General features: G+C 44.1%; 2 protein-coding genes across 6 annotated transcripts; both read right to left on the minus strand.

Moving 5' to 3' along the window:
- Positions 1-2,454: 2,454 nt before the first annotated feature.
- CUNH19orf25 (chromosome unknown C19orf25 homolog) lies at positions 2,455-9,980 on the minus strand. Of its 4 annotated transcripts, none has more exons than XM_039349488.1 (3): positions 9,925-9,980; positions 5,472-5,633; positions 2,455-2,705 (listed from the first exon to the last, which is right to left on the minus strand). In XM_039349488.1, the coding sequence occupies exons 2-3, from the start codon at positions 5,605-5,607 to the stop codon at positions 2,509-2,511; spliced, it is 333 nt and encodes a 110-aa protein (XP_039205422.1). In that variant the 5' UTR covers positions 5,608-5,633; positions 9,925-9,980; the 3' UTR covers positions 2,455-2,508. The 4 variants fall into 4 exon arrangements, with proteins under 4 accessions (XP_039205422.1, XP_039205420.1, XP_039205421.1 ...); XM_039349486.1 differs by lacking the exon at positions 9,925-9,980 and adding an exon at positions 8,978-9,259; XM_039349487.1 differs by lacking the exon at positions 9,925-9,980 and adding an exon at positions 8,426-8,670.
- A 1,187-nt stretch (positions 9,981-11,167) lies between these two features.
- Positions 11,168-16,259, minus strand: MRPL54 (mitochondrial ribosomal protein L54). Of its 2 annotated transcripts, none has more exons than XM_039349449.1 (3): positions 16,095-16,253; positions 14,111-14,267; positions 11,168-11,432 (listed from the first exon to the last, which is right to left on the minus strand). In XM_039349449.1, the coding sequence occupies exons 1-3, from the start codon at positions 16,195-16,197 to the stop codon at positions 11,300-11,302; spliced, it is 393 nt and encodes a 130-aa protein (XP_039205383.1). In that variant the 5' UTR covers positions 16,198-16,253; the 3' UTR covers positions 11,168-11,299. The 2 variants fall into 2 exon arrangements, with proteins under 2 accessions (XP_039205383.1, XP_039205385.1); XM_039349451.1 differs by having other exon boundaries at positions 11,315-11,446; positions 16,095-16,259.
- Between the last annotated feature and the right edge of the window lie 4,540 nt (positions 16,260-20,799).

The raw sequence follows: 20,799 nt of genomic DNA on the forward strand, positions 1-20,799 counted from the left end.
TCTGTCCTATTACCTATTTCCTCAGAGTCTTGTGACTATAACTTACTGTTGTATCTCATGATTTATGTTGATTGCTTTTTAGTATGCTATTATGATTTATGTTGATTGCTTTAATATCCCATGACTATCCCTGATGTTGTATCTATGATTTATGATGATTGCATTTTATGATTATGGTTATGATTATCCCTTGTTGCTCGTATGTACACTGAGAGCTTATGCACCAGAGACAAATTCCTTGTGTATGTCCAATCATATTTGGCCAATAAAGAATTCTATTATTGCATTATTTTCTTAGCAGCCTTGAGTTGCTATATGCACAGCCTACATTAAATCATATCTCAGTGTGTGTTGACAGCAGCATTGTACCCAAATAAGCCAATTTTGTAAGACAAAAGACTCTAGCTGGGAAAGTGGAAATTGAAATCCCGTCTGCCAGGATGAGACCTCAATGAGGCCACATACCAGTAGATTTACTTATGCTAGAGCAATGTTTCTCCAACTTTAAGCTATGTGGACTTCAACGCAACTCGAGTTAAAGTCCACACAGCTTAATGTTCCCAGGTTGAAAAACACTGTATTAAACAACTGTGAAACACCCTATACACCTCTATATAATAGAGATAGTCCTCAACTTATAATAGTTCAGTTAGTGACCGTTCAAATTTATGGCGCTAAAAAAGCGACATGACCTTTTTTCACACTTTTGACCATTGCAGCATCCCCACGTGATCAAAATTCAGACGCTTGGCAACTGACTCATATTTATGACGATTGCAGTGTTCCGGGGTCGTGTGATCCCCTTTTGCGACCTTCTGACAAACTTAAGTCCATGGGGAAGCCAGATTCACTTAACAACCATGTGACTAACTTAATAGTCGCACTGATTCACTTAACAACCATGGCAAGAAAGGCTGTAAAATGGGGCAAATCTCACGTAACAACTTAGCAACAGAAATCTTGGGCTCAAGTTGAGGACTATCTGTATAGCGTTTCTCAACTTGGAATTTTAAGTTGTTGGTTTTTTTTTAAATCTTTTTGGACTTGATGTTAAGTGCGGATGCTTCCACGCAGTTTGAAAACAATCCATATCCATATCCCAATTCAAAGAGAGTATGGTTTACCCATGAAGATTGAAACGGAGACAGCTCACACGCTCAAAAAGTTGTCCAAAAACTGCTTTTTAATAAGAGCTCCTTAAATTAAGTCAAGTATCACAATCAGCAGTCTTAGGAACCTGGCTTGGCTTTCTATACCGACCCACACCCCCTCAGTAGCAGACAAACAACAAACAGTATCCCCCTCCCCTTCCCTGCCTCTCTTCCCAAACAGCTAAAGGTTTGTTTTTAAAGACCTTCTTACAGATCAGCTCTAGGTGCTACTACTACAACTATGGGGCTCCATTTATGGTTATCACCCACAACACAATGGGACCTATGTCAAACACCAAAATGAATCGGGTGCACTTCTGGTGATGGTCCAAATGGAATGACCAAGCTGCCTCGGCCATCTCCCCTCCCCGAGTCCACTTCTCAAGTCCATCAGAAGCCCATGGTGCTTTTAGCCTGTGGTGCTGGGACAACATGGCGCCTTGGTCTTCTTCAGGCAGTCGAGCAGACGCTTCCTAAAGTATCTATCGCTGTATCTGAGTCCAGTCAGGTGTCTCAAAGTGGGGGGCACTTGTTCCTGGGTGATATCCACATAAACCGGGATGACCTTCGCCCCCTTGTGGTGTACGGTATGGACCAGGTTCCATTCCAAAATGCGCTGGCACCAAAGGTCAGTCATTGAATGGGAGGTCAAGAGGACGATGGCAAGTCGGCTGCTTTGGATGATCTCGTTCACGGAGGCCAACACCGGCGCCCCGGCCACGTGGTCCTGATGTTCAATGTAGCCATGGAAACCATAGTCAGCCAGCATCTCACGGATGGTGGTGGCAATGGCATCATCCTCCAGGCAGTACCAGAGGGAGAAATCGTATTGGAACGAAGATGTCATGGCATGAAATTATGAAGGAACTGCCGCTGGGGCAACCGGTGATTTTTTCACCCCCACCTCCACCCTTCCTGCAAAGCCCACTTGTCCCAGCCTATCTGTGTGTGAATTCTGTAGAAACTTCCCGTTGGCTTTCTCCAAAGTGAGGTCTTTTGTTCTGAATGTCTGTAGGAAGAAAATAAAACGAGGGCCAATGGAGCTGCGGAGACCTAAGGGCAACAGTGAATCTAGGGCCAAAACAATCAAAACAACGCTAACTGCACAACTGGGCATGTCAGAGTGAGCACAGCGAAGAGATCCAGGTCCTCAAAAGGCTTGTAGGGGGCAGCCGGCTTGGACACACATTCACAAAACCTAACACACGGACGGTGTTGAAGATGTGTGGCGTAGGCATGCTGAAATCACATCACAATTGCGAGTCTTTAGTTCAAGCATGGCATGGATCCTGTAGGGGGGAGGGGGGGAAACGCTGTGGTCAACTTGGCTGTGGTCACTTCCCCCAAAAACGTTATCTCACAAAGCCCTCTGCTTCATCTCTAAAATGCCCTGCTCCAGGGTTGCTCCAGCCAGTTTCAGCTCCTCACACTTCTCCTTGAGCAAACTGCAGGCCTTCTGGAGGCGGTGATTCATCTCCACGTAGGACTGGGTCAGCCGATAGAGGCGTTCCCTCTTGGCCTCTGGATCTTCATTCTTCGTTGGGGTGGGCAAATCTGGATGCAGGCAAAATGGGAAGGGGAGGTGGGGAGGGAGAAGAGAGACAGAGATAACAATAGAGGAGAATATTTGTAGCTCAGGGTTGAAATGCAGGGTCCTTGGTGCTCTCTGAACTTGGTGGCTTTCTTGCAGACATTTCATTACCAAACTAGGCAACATCATCAGTGCTAGCAGGGAGTGGGGTTTGCTCTCATTTTATATTGTATTGACGTGCCCTGTCAGTTTTCAGTGGTTATTTGGCTGGGCTGTTTACTATTAGCTTGGTTTACAGTTCCTGATTGGGGTACTGTTTACTTCTTGATTGTTGGTATGGTGTTAATCTTGGTGTTAATCTCTGCTCTCTACTACCACTGATGATGTTACCTAGTTTGGTAATGAGACATTTACAAGAAAACAACCAAGCTCAGAGAGCACCAAGGATGCCTCAGACAGAAATAAAGTGTGCTACCTTTGTGGAGCATCTATACCGCTTAATAATAAAGCATTGGGTTGGCACCCAGATCCTCCTAGTTTCACTATGACAAATCCAGGTTCAGCTACAAGGAATCCAGTCAAGACGTTCTAGAGAACAGTTGGGCTCAGATCCATGTTCTAATGCAGTCAGTTTCATGTCATAGTGCAGTGATAACTACTGTAAAATTGAAACCTGAAGTCTTTCTTTTAGGATTACTATATAAGATTTCCCCCCAATAAATCTTCCTAAAAGGTTTGGAACTTTATCACTGTATATGTTGGCCGTAGCGAGAATTTGATATGCACAGAAAACCCCACCACAAAAACATGGATGGAAAAGGTGAAACTAGCAGAAATGACAAAATTGAGAGAAAAGAACAGATCAAACGTCGTTTCTACCTGGAAGCCACTTCTGGACTTTGTGCTTGAGACAGCAAAAAAAAAGAACCCTTGATGTTGGGTTTTGCTGATTAATAGAACTGGCTGATATAGAAATGGCTAGCATTTGTCAAGTTGGTAAAGGTAAAAACTTGAGGCTGTAATTCTATTTTCTACTTTATACTATGCTGAAAAAAGTCAATGGTCTCTTTTTTTCTTTCCCACTGTACCTACATCTTTCTTTCCCTTTTCTTCCCTTTTTCCCCATCATCTTCACTTGTGTTTTATATTAAGATAATTGTAATAAAACATCTAGAAAGAAATTCTGGAGAACAGTTATTCCCCAAAGGAAACTTAATTGATTTCCATCTGGATTCAATGTAAGGCAACTTCCTCTATTTTCTAATATAACCTGAGCTTCATCCAAAACTATGAGAATTAATTTTTTTCTACAATGGCTAAATATTTACTTTCAAGCAAAGTATATTAGGATCAGCAGCTTCAAAAGGGCTGGAAACCACAGTATGCTAAGGCCACACTGACACTCAATCCACAATGTATTTACTTAGGTCGCAGAGGCCCCTTTAAGAGTTGTGGACTTCAACTCCAGACTCCTGAGACAGCGTGGAAGTCCACAAGTCATAAAAGGACCATAGTTCCCCACCCGACTTAGGATTTGTTTAAAAAGTCATAGAGGGCAGACTGCAGTTAAAACTAAGCTGCCTGGTTACACATCCTGCTAAGCTGGAAAGATCTTTAATAGATCTGCCTTATAATTTTGTCTGAGCCAGCCATTCAGATTCACAAACCATCTTTTGCAGCTTAGCACTGTCTGTAAACTCAAACAATGTTTCTAATATGCTGGGTGGGCAGGCAACCTGGATGCAGCTTCCTGGCAGACATAGACCAGCACAGCCAAATCTTTAACCAACCTTTCCATTTGGTGAGGTTGAAGGGGATTTTGGAACCCCAATTTGCCTCCTCAAAATTGGCAGGTCTTTTGGGGATGATGATGTAACACATGGGTCTTCAACCTTGGTCATTTTATGACTTGTGGACTTCAACTCCCAGAATTCCTCGGCCAGGCATGCTGGCTGAGGAATTCTGGGAGTTGAAGTCCACAAGTCATAAAAGTGCCAAGTCTGAAGAGCCCTGGTATAACAGAAACTTGCAAGCCTGAACATACATCTTTCCTCCCTCATCTTGACAGCCCATGAAATTAGAGAGGATCCCTTCTGAGACATTTGCTATGCCCCCATTCCTTTTGCAGGCTAAGCTGTTTCTGATCTGACCATTGCAGCTCTTTTGTCTCCCAAGGCCATTCACACAGACCATTACAATTTACTTTTTGCTGACAGATGGAAACTCCAGGCTTTTTCCTTTGCATTCAGGGCACTGCGTCTGCACCTTGGCACACTGTTTATCCTTTACATCAGAGGCCCCCAACCTTTTGGGCACCAGGGACCGGTGCCACGGAGGTTTTTCCGTGGACCAGAGGGGGTGTGGTTTTGTGTGCTGCCTGCATCCCGAGGATGGAGCTTTGCTTGTGCGGCCCGCAGACCAATGGCAGTCCACGGATCGGGAGTTGGGGAACCCTGCTTTACCTGCCTTTTCATCCACATTAAGCTTTGGTCTGGATTCTCATCTGCCATGAGAATTTTCCCGAATTATAGTCTGTATAACTATATACTATGCCAGGGGTCTTCAAACTTGGCCCTTTCATGACTTGTGGACTTCAACTCCCAGAACTCCTCAGCCAGCATGTTTGGCTGAGGAATTCTGGGAGTTGAAGTCCACAAGTCATAAAAGGGCCAAGTTTGAAGACCCCTGTACTATGCAATTATGTAAAGAAAACCTGGGGTAACCTGGTCTCCTCCCTGCATTTACTTGGCAAAGCACAGTGGACAACACCTGGGCCAGGATCTTCATACCTTCATTGGGCTCCACCAGGAGGACAAAAACGGGGTCGTTGGGCTGGGCACGCTGGACATCTTCAAGAATCTGTTCTGCGTTGGGGGGCTCAGGGCGTGTTGGGAGGACCACCCTCTTCTTGGCCTTTGAGGTCATTGCTTGGAAACAGGTGCCAGAGGGCACTGGAAGAAGAATTGGAGAGAGAAAGAGGCTTGGATCTTTGTTCCGATAAGGCTCAGATAGAAATAGACTGGCCTTCCAGGTCGTCCTCAAATTACAACCATTCATTTAGTGACTGAAGTTACAACAGGACTGGAAAAAGTGACTTAAAACCTTGACCCGTGAGCACAATTGAGCCCAATATTTCTGTTACTCAGTGAGACATTTGTTAAGTGAGTTTTGCCCCACTGTATGACTTTTCTTGTCGCGGTTGTTAAGTGAATCATTGCAGCTGTTAAGTTAGTAACCCGGTTGTTAAGTGAACCTGGCTTCCCCCATTGAGTTTGCCTGTCAGGTGGTGGCAAAAATTGATCACATGATCCCCCCCCCCCCGGGCTGCTGCAACCATCATAAATGTGAAGCAGTTGCCAAGTGTCTGAATTTTAATCACATTGGCCATGGGGATGCTGCAATGGTCATAAGCGTGAAAAATGGTCATACGTCACTTTTTTTTTCAATGCTGTTGTAATTTTGAATGGACACTAAATGAACTGTTGTAAGTTGGGGACTACCTGTATTTGCACCTACAACCACTGCAGCATTCCCACGGTCACGTGATCAAAATTTGGACACTTGGCAATTGTTATGTATTTATTTATTACAGCTGTGTTGTCCCAAGGTCACAGGATTGCCATTTTCGACCTTCCCAATCGGTTTCCAATAAGCAGTCAATGGGGGAAACCAGATTTGCATGAAATTAATAACAAAGTGATTCGCTGGTCTCAGTTGTGGTCGTAAGTTGAGGACTATCTGTCTATGTGAAAAGGAACTCCAACGTTAACTTACATAGCAGTTCAAGCTGAAGAAACTATTTAGTCAGGGGGCGTTTATTCCTCTGTACGAACTTAAAAAAAAATAAACCTTCCTCTTCAAAAACCCCTAAGGCACAGACAGTTTGGTGCAGTGGTTAAAGCATCAGATTCAAAATTAGGAGACTGCGAGTTCTAATCCTGCCATAGGCACAAAGCTAGCTGGGGGATTTTGCATTGGTCCCTCTCCCTTAATCTGAGGAGGCAAGGGCGACCTATTTCCAAAAATGTTCCCCATATAGCCATCAGAAATCCAGTCACACTTGAAGGTGTGAGCGTGCATGCACACACACACACACACACACACACACAAAGCAGCATTTTGAGCCTGAGGTAAAATACATCTGATCCATCCACTGATCACATCACTCCATGATCGACCCAGATCACCCTCATTGGAGAGAGTAAATATCCTAAATGAGCCAGGCCAAATCAAAGTATCCTCTGTACAGGTGTGGGGTGAAGGAGTACCTGCAATTTAAGAAACGAAGCTGGGGGGGGGAATGTTGCTGTTTCTAAGATGGCACCTGCCATCTGTTTTTTTAAATAAGTTACATAAGTTACATTTAAGAAGGATGAGCTTTTGAAATTTGCCTTTATAGTGTGCCTATCTTGCAGCAAAAGGTAGACATCTGAATTAAAAAAAATATGAATTCAGCTACTAAAACTGGATATTTTACTGTACTCTACATATGAATAGACTCTGTCTCCGTCTCTGGGGGATAAAAACCCATGCAGGTATTTCCTTCTGATTTTCTGTATCTAGAAAGCAACCTAACTATGTGTGTTTAAATAGTTAAATGAACCGACTAAAACGGTTTCAATTTAAACAGAAAGGCAACCTGATTATTTTTTTCCTTATATAACTTATTTTTTAAAAAAAATAGATGGCAGGTGCCATCTTAGAAATACCAGCATCTCCCCGCCCCCCCCAGCTTCTCTGCATAAACACAAAACAGAATGTTGCTTTTAAAATAACAATTATTTTAATCCACTGAAAAGTTTTTAAAAAATGCTTCTAGAAGGGACTGTTATTGGTGCAACTGCTCTGCTTCCAAACATGATTTTTACAGCAGGAGGCATAACACTATCTTCTATGAAATCCATGTTTTAAACATTGCTTCTATCACTTTTTTTCTTTTAAATTAGAGAGGAAGAAATGGAATAACATACACAACTTTTTGACTGTCGGTGCTAGAAGTTATCCATTTGAAAACGTTAAAAAATGGTTTTCCCCTTCAGAAAAACAATAGTTTTATCAAATGCAAACTATGCCCGATTTAATTAATTGTAGGTAAGGAGGAAAACATAATAAAGAATCAAACAAGGTGCCTGCTATGCAAACACTTCATTAACAGCCAGCTTCAGGATACACACAAATCTGTCCCCCCAGAATCACACTTTTGAAATAGTGGCAAACTGCTGAAAATCAAAAGCATCGCGATGCGTTTTTTTAAAAAATTAAAATAAAATCAGATGCATTATGCCTCCCATAAGCTGAAAACACTTTTTATGTAAAAGTTCCTTTTACCACAAAACAGGGCTTCCCCCAAAATCTTGACTGTGCCCAAGCAAAAAAAGCTACTGCATCACTATCACACCCCTTGCAATCCTCTAAAACAAAAAAAAAATACTATAAAAAAAAGGGGGGGGAGAAACAGTTCCTATTTTATGTTTTAAAATCATTCTTCTTGGAGCCCATAATCTGCCTGCTCCAAGTTAAAAGGACTATTGCCCCACAGAAGCAATTAATTAAAATTTGATAGCTTTTTTTTTTTAAAAAAAGAAGAGTCTTATGATTTTTATGGGAATTTTAGATATTCTGTCACCTGTGCACTCACTCCTTAAAAAGCCTATAAAACACAACCACAGGGCTTTTCAACCAAAAGTCCCAGGGCAACCACCCCACAAATTATCTCAGTTAATCCAAGCTCTCCTCCACCTACCAAGAATGGTTTGCTTCCATCTCAGTTTTGTCTCCATTCAGCACCTCCCTCCACTTCCACAAGGCTAGAAACCACAATCAAAACATCCTTTGTTTGTCAATGCAGGTGGGAACCAGGAGGAGTTAAATTTAATTATCTTGGTCCCTCAGCTATCCGTGCTCTCTCTCGCACCATCCAAATGTTACTGTGAAGCTGCAGTCCCATCTGCAGGTGCGAAGATGTAGTTGTGTAAGGGGGGGGAGTGAGATGCATTTAAAGAATGAAAAGGGTTTTTTTGGAAGGGGTGGGGGAACAGAAGGCTGTGATGCTGTGAAATTCTGTCCCCCCCAGTTTAAAAAAGCCCTCATTCCTGCACTGAGCAGGAAGGACAGCCCATGCATCCCAACCACGTTCCAGAATGTTCACTACTGGCTCTGCAGTCCCTTTCGCCAGGGATGGCTATGCAAGATGAATGCAGGGGGTGGGGGGGAAGGAGGATGGGAGGAAGATACAGAATACACCCGTTCTGCAGATACCACACCCACTCTATTGCAAGCATAGATACACACACACCCTCAGAGCCTGGATTTCTCCCTCCAGTAGTCATGCCGTAGACCTCCTTTTCCTGATCCATCAGCTTCCTGGACCCCCATGGCACATTACTCCCCTCACCCACCTAGTCCCCTCCCTCTGTCATAGCAGCCAGCTTCAATCCCCTTCCTCCATTTCTACCAGAAGCAGTTTGCATCAAAACCTTCCCTCTCCTTAATGCCTTGCAGTGTGAATTGAAGAGGGGGGGGGGAATTTTCACATTTCCTCTCCACCTGGCTGAATTTCCCCTTTTTCTTTCCTTTCTCATCCTCCCTTATCTCCTACTTCTACCTCCTCCCCCCCCATGCTACACTATCTAGGACGTGAACACACCCCACCTGATTCAACCCCCCCTCCTCCCTCCTGGAAGGCTTTGCACCTGTCCAGCCCCCACCCCAGGTGGCTCTATCCAGGGTCACCTTCTCCTTCAGACCTGCTCTCTTCTGCTCCTCTGGAAGGATCCTGAACCCCTCCCCATAACCAGGTCCACCCCTTCCCCTCCACCAACAGACTCCAGTTCTTCCTGCTCAATAAGCAACACCCCCCCACCCCCAGCTCCCACCATATTCTCACCGCCCAGTTTCCAAGCCAGCTCTACTCCTGGGTCCCCCCGGGAGACCCTCGCTCTCCCACCATTACTTCCTCCCAAGATCCAGCTCCCCCGATGCCAAGCCTACACACGCCCTACCCCAGTCCCTTTCCCGCGTCACCCCTTCACACGAGACGGACCATTTTCTCCCAAGTTCCCCCCTCCCCAATTCCCCCCTCCCCTTCTCCAAGAGGACGCCCGCCCCAAGAGGACCCACAACCCCTTTCCTGCACAGCCCCACCTCCCCCCCCCAGATCAGGCTCCCCTAAACTTCCTCTACATTTACAGACACCCCCTAACGTTTACCCCTCCCCAAATAACCCCCCCTTCCTCTTCTCACCTGCTCTTTCTCCTCCTCTCCACCTGATTCCCTCCCTCCCTCTTTCCCTTCCCCAAACCACGCCCCACGGCAGGGCACGCCTACCCATTCTCCCCTTTTTCCGCTTTCGGAATCCCTCTTTCCGGTTTCTGTGCGAACGTGGCACATGTGCAATGTTGAACCGGGGGGGGGGGGAGCGCTCTAACCGCCCCCCCGCTCCGAAGATTGATCTCTGTCGTTGTTTCTTCTTGATTTGCAGGAAAAGATGAACGTAATTCAGGAGGAAACAAACGGGGGGAACTTCTGCATTATTTAGTTCCTATTTTGCGGAAATGAAATCAATTGCCACAGAAATTAATGCACAATTAATGTTTCCCATTCTAAGGGTGGATTCTGATCTTTTATAACCATTGAGGGTTAGGTAATGGCAGAATTAATCTAGGGTGTTTAAAAACATGCAGGAGAGCTGTTTCACACCTGTATAAAAAAGTGGCAATCACTACAGGTAGTCCTCAACTTATAACAGTTCATTTAGTGACCATTAAAAGCTGCCCATGTAGAAGTGTAGCACTTGAAGATGTCTTGGAAAGGGGCATTTGCTCTCTGAGCCTTCTTTCTGGCCCCAATTTTGCAAGTGCACACAAACACATCTTGATCTGCAACTATTCATTGTATGCCTGTGAGAAACTAACTGAAAATTATACAATGTAGATTCCATATACAATGTAAGATTTCATGAATACTTCCTTTGTTCCTTAGAAAGGGCTATAAAGACTTCAACTCCCAGAATCTCACTCTCTTAAAGTTGCCAAGGTCAAGGAATACAGGAAGTCCTCAACTTATTAGCACAAATGAGCCCAATATTTCTGTCACTAAGCGAGATGACTGCTGAGTTTTGTCCCATTTTGTCTTTTCTTGCCACAGTTGTTAAGTGAATCTCTTCAGTTATTTAGTTAACACGGTTGTTAAGTGAATCTGGCTTTGCCACTGACTTTGCTTGTCAGAAAGTCGCATAAGGTGATCACATGACCCTGAAACCATCCTAAATATATACCAGTTGCCAAGCTTCTGAATTTTGATCATGTGACCATGGGGATGCTGCAACGGACATAAGTGTCAAAAACGGTCCTAAGACACTTTTGTTGGTGTCATTGTAACTTCGAATGGACACTAAACAAGCTGTTGTAAATCAAGGACTACCTGTACTCCTATAATCTTTAACCAGTAGGCATTACGAAACTTGAGACAACAAAAAATCTAAGAATCAGAGAGAGTGGAGCTTTTTATTGGTCATTATTTGAAGAATAAGAATTTTTTTTTTAAAAAAAAGAATCCCACTTCCTAATACCCCAAGCCCTTCCTGAGATGGCTTCGGTTTCACGTCTTAGTAGTCGCCTCAAAATGGCTTTGTCTTCCAATACTTTTTCCCGAGTTTTGTATTTTCTTTCCGGAGCAGACGCCAGTATTGAATAGAGTCTGGGTCCAGTTCTTCCAACTTCTTAGGAGGCCCTAGATCCATATTGAAAAGCCTGGGATCGGGAAACAGAAGGAGGGAAACAACCATAATAAAATAAATTAGAGTAAAGCAACATCTGGAAAAGTTTATTAAACTTTCTAGAGACGAAACTGACTGACTGAAATGGTGATCAAACCTCTATACCAGGGGACCCCAACCTATGATCCGCGGCCCGGTACCAGGCCATGACCTCTTGGCCACTGGGCCCCAGGAACAGCTAGCGAGCCCTCCCCCACTTGCGGTAGCAGCCCCATTTGTGCATGCGCAGAGACGCTAACACCGCCGCCAGCGTCACGTGGGCACCAGTGGCCCGTTTGCACCAGCACGCGGATGCTCGCCCACGTGCCGTACCTGGCGTGGCCCGCTTGTGCATGCGCATGCATGCTAGCACTGCCCCCATGTGGGTGCGGGGCCATGCGTGCGCATATTTCCCTGCTCTAATCTTTTCTTCCAGGCTGCCAAGCTGGAAAGGTTGGGGAGCTCTGTTCTATACAGATGGTCCTTGACTTATGACCACAACTAAGCCCAAAATTTCCATTGCTAAGCAAGGCAGTTATTGACTTTTGCCCCATTTTATGACCTTTCTTGCCCCAGTTGTTAAATAAATCACTGCATTTGTCAAGTTAGTGAAAGGATTTTATTGTGCTTATGATTTTAGTATGTTTAAGTTTGACATTAGCATTTATTTTATATATAGTAACCATTTTATATTGATAATTATAATGTTATCATGTAATCATTGTTTTGTTATTTTGTAATCATTATTTTATAGTTAATTGCTTGATCAGATGCTTTATATATATATTGGAAAAGTAAGGGCTTCATGCTTTAGGTACAGGTGATTGCTTATATGAAAAGAGCACAGTAAGGGGAGGGGGAAAAGGAGTTACAGATGGAGCCTGGGTTGCTGTGTATGAGTCATCATCTAGGAATTGTTTTTTTGTGCCATCTTATGCCTGGTACCAAGACCTGATCTCTTTGTTCTGAAAAGGTATAAAAGGTGGAAAGACATCTTTTCTGGTTGTTGCCTTCATCTCTCTACCAGCCACGAAGAGAGATGGGGTCACCCAACTCTGTTTTGATCAAAATAAAAGTTGTTTGCTTGCTGAAACCTCGGCTCAGGAGTTTCTTTGGCTCTTTTAAATTCCTGAGTAATGCTGGGGCAATTGTGAGGTTAAGTGGAAAACCTTACATTAGTAATGTAATTAAGTGAATCTGGCTTCCCCATTGACTTTGCTTATCAGAAGATCTCAAAAGGGAATCACATGACTCCAGGACAAGCATCCAAATTTTGATCAGGTGACCATGGGGATGCTGCAATGGTCATTAGTATGAGGACTGGTGCTATTGCAACCTTAAATGGGTCACTAAGTGAATGATTGTAAGTGAAGGGCTACCTGTACCTTCCTTAGTCACTGTTCTTTTATTTTGAATCTGGAAACCACCACACATAAATATTTTGGTTTATTCAAAGATAATGGCCAGATATTACTGTTGTAGCATATGTGAAAGGATAACACCCTGAAGGGAATGAAAGGTGTTTAGAAAATGTGTGAGTGTGGAAGTTTTGCATGAGGCAGAAAGACAAACACAAATGGAGTAAAAAAATTACAAACAAAGGAGTAGTGGGAAGAATGGGGTCAACTGGAAAGCAGACCTTCAGAACTGATAGTGAGGCTCTAGATCAGGGGTAGGCAACCTTGGCTTTTATGACTCGTGGACTTCAACTCCCAGAATTCCTGAGCCAGCATGGCTCAGCTTGGAAACCTCTCCCTTTCCCCTCAGCATGGCTGGCTCAGGAATTCTGGGAGTTGAAGTCCACAAATCTTAAGAGAGCAAAGGTTGCCTACCCCTGCTAGATCAAGGCTGGGCAATTATGGCCCCTTTACAATCTGTGGACTTCAACTCCCAGAATTCCTGAGCCAGGCAAGGCACCGGAAAACATGATATATGACCGGTTTTCACGCTTATGACCGCTGCACCATCCCCAAGATCAGATAATCAAAATTCGGGTGTTTGACAGCTGGTGTGTATTTATGACAGTTGCACTGTCCTGGGGTCACATGATCATCTGTAATCTTCCCAGCTGGCTTCTGACAAGCAAAGTCAATGAAGGCAGCCAGATTTACTAAACGACTGCCCAGTTCATTTAACAACTGCCGTGATTCAGTTAACAACTGTGGCAAAAAAGGTTGTAAAAAGGGACAAAATTTACTTAACAAGTACTTTTTTTAGCAACGGAAATCTTGGTCTCAGTTATGGTTGAAAGTCAAGGACTACCTGTATTGTTGTTTCTCTAATCCGAAATATTCTGGAACATCCACTTTACTCGTTCAGTCCTGGCCTGCTGATATGTCTGTCTTTGCAGCCATAAGGACTAGAAACTTTATTAAGAAAGCCAATGCTCACAGAGTCTGGAAATCGGGACCCAGTACAACTTTTGATGTACAGTTGGCAAAGTGTTTTCAAACCTGAACAAGAAGTGACATTCAGAAGCAATGGAAATTTGGCCCAGGTAACCTTCAATTTACAATTGTAATGAAATCCAAATTTTCCATCATAAATCAGGATGGTTGTCAGTCCTTCATTTACCCAGAACAGCACAACAGCAAAGAGAAGCAAAAAAATTCTGTGGCCTCAATCTCATTCCTCTTTTGCCTACAATTGTCACCAAAAACGGGCCCTGCTCACCATTCAGGATACTCGGAGTCTGGCTTCAGCACTACATCTGTCCCTTCCTTGTAGATGTTCACCCCCATAGCATGAGTGGTGAGTTTAACTGGGTCCTTGCATATTTCAGGGGCTTTTAGTTCTTCTTTGGAAAGACCTTTCACTTTGCCTTTCCCTGCTAAAAAGAAATACATATATTTCAGAAGCTGCTTTTGCATATGCACATTATTCAAGAGTAGGGGGAAAAAGGGAATCGCTCTGCAAGTCAAAGCATCTCTGAGGATATGGAAAAAAGCTGCTTTTACATTCCTTCTTTACACTCTAGGACAGGAGTGTCAAACTCAATTTCATTGAGGGCTGCAGCATTGCGGTTGCCCTGGGGGGGGGGGCGGGCGGGGGGGCAGGGTAGGTGCGGCCTACTGGGTGGGCATGGATGGAATGGGTGTGGCCTACTGGGTGGGCATGGCCAGCTCTACATCATTCGCGTCAAGGGGGCCTGTGGGGGCCTGGGCAGGAGTGGGACAGATCTGAGGGTCTCTGGCAGAAGGGAATGGGACCAGGGCAGAGCCCATCAAGCTGGATATGTGAAATAGGCGAGGGCCATTTGCTGGTCACTTCCAGATGATGGTGCATTTCTTCATTCCTCACAAAGGTGACACCTCCCCAGCATGCACCCAGGGGCGCGGGGCCAACGCAGCAGGGGCTGGTTCCTCGCTGTTTCCAGACTGCCTTGTGGAGCTAAGACTGAATGCGTTTCAGCATAGATGGCCACCACAAAATTATACATTGGCTCCCGGCCGGCCTGGGGCAGGGCCAAGGCAGCAGGGGCCGTTCCCTCACTGTTTCCAGGATGGCTTTGCGGGCCACATGAAACCACTTTGTGGGCCGCATCCGGCCCCCAGGCCTTGTGTTTGACATGTCTGCTCTAGGAACTTAGGCTAATGCCCCAGAAAAATACTTTCAGGAAGCAGCTCAGAGAAGATGGCACCTTCTACGATGCAAACTCTGCAAATATTACTATCATGAGGACTAGCCACTTTCTGCACATACAGTCATCTGGTTTACATAACCCTCAAGCTATACTGCATACAGGTAGTCCTCCTTCATTCGTTCAAAACTACAATGGCATTGAAAAAAGTGACATGATTATTTTTCACACGTATGACCGTTGCAGCATCCCCGTGGTCACGTGATCAAAATTGAGATGTTTGGCAACTGGTTCATATTTATGACGGTTAGGGTTAGGGTTGCAGTGTCCCCAGGTCATGTGATCATCTTTTGCAATCTTCTGACAAGTAAGGTCAATGGGGAAGGCAAATTCACTTAACAACCAGGTTACTAACTTAACAATTGCAGTGATTTGCTTAACAACTGTGGCAAGAGAGGTTGCAAGATGGAGCAAAAGTCAGATCTCTTATGTAGCTACAACTGTTGGGCTTAGTTGTAAGTTGAGGACTACCTATATTTTGATTAGTTTGGGCCTGAACTTCCACCAATGTAGTATACATAAAATATATAAAGCTTTGAACAACACAACTAAGAGACAGTTTCATGTAGTGGCTAAAGGCAGATCAGGTAGGCTATATCAGTGTTTTTCAACCTCAGTGACTTTAAGAGGTATGGATTTCAACTCCCAGAACTCCTTAGCCAAAATGCTGGCAGGGGAATTCTGGGAGTTGAAGTCCACACATCTTAAAATCGATAAGGTTGAGAAACACTGAACTACAGCAATGGCAAGCATGTCGCTTTTAAACCAATCCAGTGGAGTTTTCCTTATGAAAGGCTGGAGTGACAGCAAACATGGAACCTCCATGCAGAAGAGCAATCTACCGAAAATAAGCAAAGGAAGAGGAGGACTTTGGGGAACACCTGGAGGCCATGGAAACCACAAAACGGTGAGCTGAAGGGATCTCTATCTGCTGGGAAAGGTGCAAGGCTCTTCTTAGATGCCCTCCCCATCCGACCACAGAGGACGCCCAAGGCGCTCCTTTCCAGCCTGGCTTACCCGTTTTTTTGGCAGAATAGTTTCTGACCGTCAGCCGTGACCAGGAAAGGTTGGAGAGCGAGGAACAGACAGCAGCCCGCAGCTGCACCCCAACCAAAGCCATGCGACCTCCAAACCTATCCGCTTGCTGGGTCTGGAGGCTTCAGACGCACGGAGTCGGCGCAGAAACAGAGAGCGTTCTGGGAAACGTAGTTCACCTCCCTCCCCCCCGTTCCTTTTGCGACCGCCGAACGCGGATTACAATGACAACTTACATCATCCTTCCCCAACCGGGTGCCCGCCTCAAACGTGCTGCATCGCAAGATCCGTCTTCTCCAGTCCGCCTGAACAAATATTTCATGGGTTTTCTTCCAGGGAAAAATCCCCACAGAATCCTGCACTTACGAAATATTATTCGTTATAGTTGACGTCCAAATGGAAGACACTCCCACCATCCCCAACCAGCTTCGTCAGCTGGGGGCAGTCATTGAAGCCCAATCTTGATGGCATATTGTAGATTTGCTCAGAAAAGTGTCTATTAGAATATATTGGATTCTGATATGTCACAACCAGAGAATCTGTTACCGATGCAGTTCATTTCCTTCCCTATCATAATTATTCTGATTTTTCATGATAGTATATTTGTACATTATTTTTAAAAAGTTCACTATATCTTAGATGAGTAAAATAGAATTTCTGTATTCCAAGAGATATTTGGTTTACAACTCAATCCTCGGCAAAGATGAAAATTTGTACAGCTCAAATTAATCCCTCTACACAACGAAAATAACTACATTGTTATTTTTCTTCATCCCACCTGACTCCAAGTGATTCAGCTATTTTTATTTCTAATTTTCAGTGTGGTTTTTGACCACTCAAAAACCACTCGATTATAAATAAATTTTACTAGTACTGTAGTATTTATACCTCAGGCCTAGGGAACTTGGGCAACTTCCAAATTTCCAGTCCCCCTTCAACAAAGAATAATTTGTGGGTTGATGTTTACACACCTGAACATTATTTTTAGGTTAGAACCCACTCATTTAAAATTCCTGATTTAAAAATTATGTTGGCTGGCAGATGCTGTTGAATTATAGTCCACATCTCTTATAATCAGTAGGACTTTAAATATACTGCTCAAAAAAATAAAGGGAACACATCCTATAAGAAATCCTATAGGATGTGTTCCCTTTATTTTTTTGAGCAGTATATATTAAGGGTGAGAATAAGGTTCAAGAAGGCAGTATTTTCAACATTAAGCAAAAATTAAGAACATGGAGGCATACTTGTCAAACTGACAAGAGGAAAATTCAAAAGTAATGTTAAAGTTGGAATTAAGATTGCCGGGAGAAATATCAACAACCTAAGATATGCAGATGATACCACTCTGATGGCAGAAAGTGAAGAGGAACTAAAGAGCCTCTTGATGCAGGTGAAGAAGGAGAGTGCAAAAGTTGACTTGAAACTCAACATTAAGAAAACCAAAATCATGGCATCCGGCCCTCTCAATTCCTGGCAAATAGATGGGGAAGAAATGGAGGTAGTGACAGATTTTATTTTTCTGGGCTCCAAGATCACCTCAGATGGGGACTGCAGCCAAGAAATTAAAAGACGCTTGCTCCTGGGGAGGAAAGCTATGGCAAATCTAAACAGCATTCTAAAAAGCAGAGACATCACCCTGCCAACAAAAGTGCGTATAGTCCAGGCCATGGTTTTCCCAGTTGCAATGTATGGCTGTGAAAGTTGGACCATAAGAAAGGCTGAGCGCAAAAGAATTGAGGCCTTTGAACTATGGTGCTGGAGAGGACTCCTGCGAGTCCCTTGGACTGCAAGGCGTTCAAACCGGTCAGTCCTAGAAGAGATCAACCCCGACTGCTCTTTAGAAGGCCAGATCCTGAAGTTGAAACTCAAGCACTTTGGCCACCTAATGAGAAGGAAGGATTCACTGGAGAAGAGCCTAATGTTGGGAAAGATTAAGGGCAATAGAAGAAGGGGACGACAGAGAATGAGATGGCTGGGTGGAGTCACTGAAGCAGTAGGTGTGAATTTAAATGGACTCCAGAAGATGGTAGAGGACAGGAAGACCTGGAGGAATATTGTCCATGGGGTCGCGACGGGTCGGACACGACTTCGCAATTAACAACAACAACAACAATGTTAAAAAGTACTCCTTCACAGAAAGAGTACTGGAAGCTTGGAACCAACTTCCAAGAGAGGTTGTGGGTTAGTCATCAGTAACCGAATAACAGAGTTGGAAGGGACCTTGGAGGTCTTCTAGTCCAGGGCTTTTCAACCTTTTCACCATTGTATCACTTTTAGGATATGGCAACATCCGAGTACCACCAGTCGCCTAGCAAGGTGACAAAAAAAAAAAGGAAAAAAGTGATAAAGTACAGGTAGTCCCCGACTTACAATAGTTTGCTTAGTGACTGTTTGAAGTTACAATGGCACTGAAAAAAGTGTCCCCCAAGCCACAGCCGAGCAAGACGCCTGCCTGCCCACCCAGTGGCGCTCTTCCTCCTGTCCTAGATTTTAATTGTTGTGAGCATTTCTGTTGAGGATTGGTAGCGGGGGTGGGGTGGGGGTGTTTGGTTTTTATTCCCCTTGTCTGCTGGGTGGTTGCAGCAGGTTTTGATCACTTCACATGATCCCGGGACACTGTGACCATCATAAATATGAATCAGTTGCCAAGCATCTGAATGTAAATCACAAGACCCTGGAGATGCTGCAATATTCCAGCTGATTGGCGCTTCCTCTGGGCCCAGCTGGAGCCTGGCACTGATCCTGGCACTTCCACTGAGCCCTGATAGTCCCAAAGAAGCGCTGATCCTGGCACTTCCGCTGAGCCCTGACAGCCCTGCAACTCCAGCCGTCTCTCACTCAGGCTTGTGCGGTGCTGCCACCGGTTCAGCTCATTCCCCTCCCCCACTACCACTTTTCTAGGATGGTTGCGTACCTGCTGCCAGGTGCCAATGTACCACAGGTGGTACCCGTACCACTGGTTGAAAAGCCCTGTTCTAGTCTGATTCCCTGCTCAAACAGGAAACCTTATATACCAGTGATGGCGAACCTTTTAGAGACCGAGTGCCCAAACTGCAACCCAAAACCCACTTATGTATCGTCAGGTGCCAGGTGGGTGTGGCCCATTGGGTGGGTGTGGCCCATTGGGTGGGCGTGTTCCATTGGGAGGGCATGGCCCATTGGGTGGGCATGTCTTCGGTGGTAACGGCAGACTAGACAGGACTAAAAAGTTCGATCAATTCCAACTTTGTGAGATCTTTTTTTTCCCGTGAGAAGTTGACATTGATTGATTGATTGAACCTCAGTCCTAATAGGTAGTCAAATATGTCCAGTTACAAATGGTGATCAGATGATCCCAGGATGCTGCAACCATCATAAACACATGCCAGCTGCCAAGTGTCTGAAGTTTGATCATGTGACCTTGGCAAAGCTATGACGGTCATACGTGTGAATACCGATCATTGTCACTTCATTCAGCGCCATTGTGACTTCAAGCAGTTGCTAAACAAATGGTTGTAAGTTGTGGACTACTTATAATGAATCCGTCTTCCTATGATCTGGCGCAAGGGTTCTTCTTCACAAGAATGAGGATCTAAAAGCTTATTGTTCATGTATGGCTTTCAGAACCCTTTTCAATCTGGGAACTGATTCTTAAATAAGATGATATTGTGAGTTTAAATGATTTTTAAAAACCCTGTCTTATTTTGTTTTTTTTAAATCGGTGTGGCCCAGCAGATTTTTTTCCCTGCTTTATATTCTAAGGCAAGGGTCTCAAACTTTTCAGGTTGTGAGGAAAAATAAATTCATCAAAAGGCAAAATTCTAAGACAGAAAATTGGCTGTGTTTGAGTGAACTTGTTTCCTTCCTTCCTTCCTTCCTTCCTTCCTTCCTTCCTTCCTTCCTTCCTTCCTTCCTTCCTTCCTTCCTTCCTTCCTTCCTTTCTTCCTTCCTTCCTTTGTTGCAGAACCTTAAGATTGCACAGAAAATAGTTGGAAAAGACCATAATCTGAAAAATGGAAATCTGGATTAAGAAGATGAGAGAACTTTTTGTTTGTACTATAGTACATTACATCCCTGAGCAAATAGCTTTACTGTAAGCCACCCAGAGCTACTCTATGGTAAGATAGGCGAGCAATAAATTTAATAAATAAAATAATATTATAGAATTAGAATACACCCTAACACAAACAAGTTGCCAGAGAACAGCAGATCGCTCAGAATCTAATTTTACTTATTCGGGATCTGTGACAAAAAGCGGAACAGCATCATAGATTTTTAAAGGCAATTCAATCCACGTCTTCAAAAGGCAACCTGATCAACAGACACATACTGTTCCAGGCTCTGCTTCATTTGACAAAGAAAACAGGTGAAATATGAGCAGGGTTTTGCATTACATCAGCAAACAGGATTGCAACGTCTGGTTTGTAGGAAACCAATTTCTTCAGAATGAAGAGGAAATAGACACAACTCTGCAACAACTAAATTCATTTTGGGGGGAAATGCATTTTAAAAAATATATACTTTTTGGTGACTTGGCGAAAAAATTGCAGACTTCTGAGTAACACAGAAATCTGGATCATCCCGTTATGAAAACTAGGCAAACTCTCCTTTTTAAAAAATTTGTAGGCAGATACATCTTTCACTTTGGAAAGCTAAACCTCACTGGCACGACAAAACTACATCTCCCAGAATCCTCTCTGAGCAC

This window comes from Crotalus tigris, unplaced genomic scaffold (genome assembly GCF_016545835.1).
Source record: "Crotalus tigris isolate CLP2741 ecotype Arizona unplaced genomic scaffold, ASM1654583v1 scf7180000018278.843604, whole genome shotgun sequence".
NCBI lineage: Eukaryota > Metazoa > Chordata > Lepidosauria > Squamata > Viperidae > Crotalus > Crotalus tigris.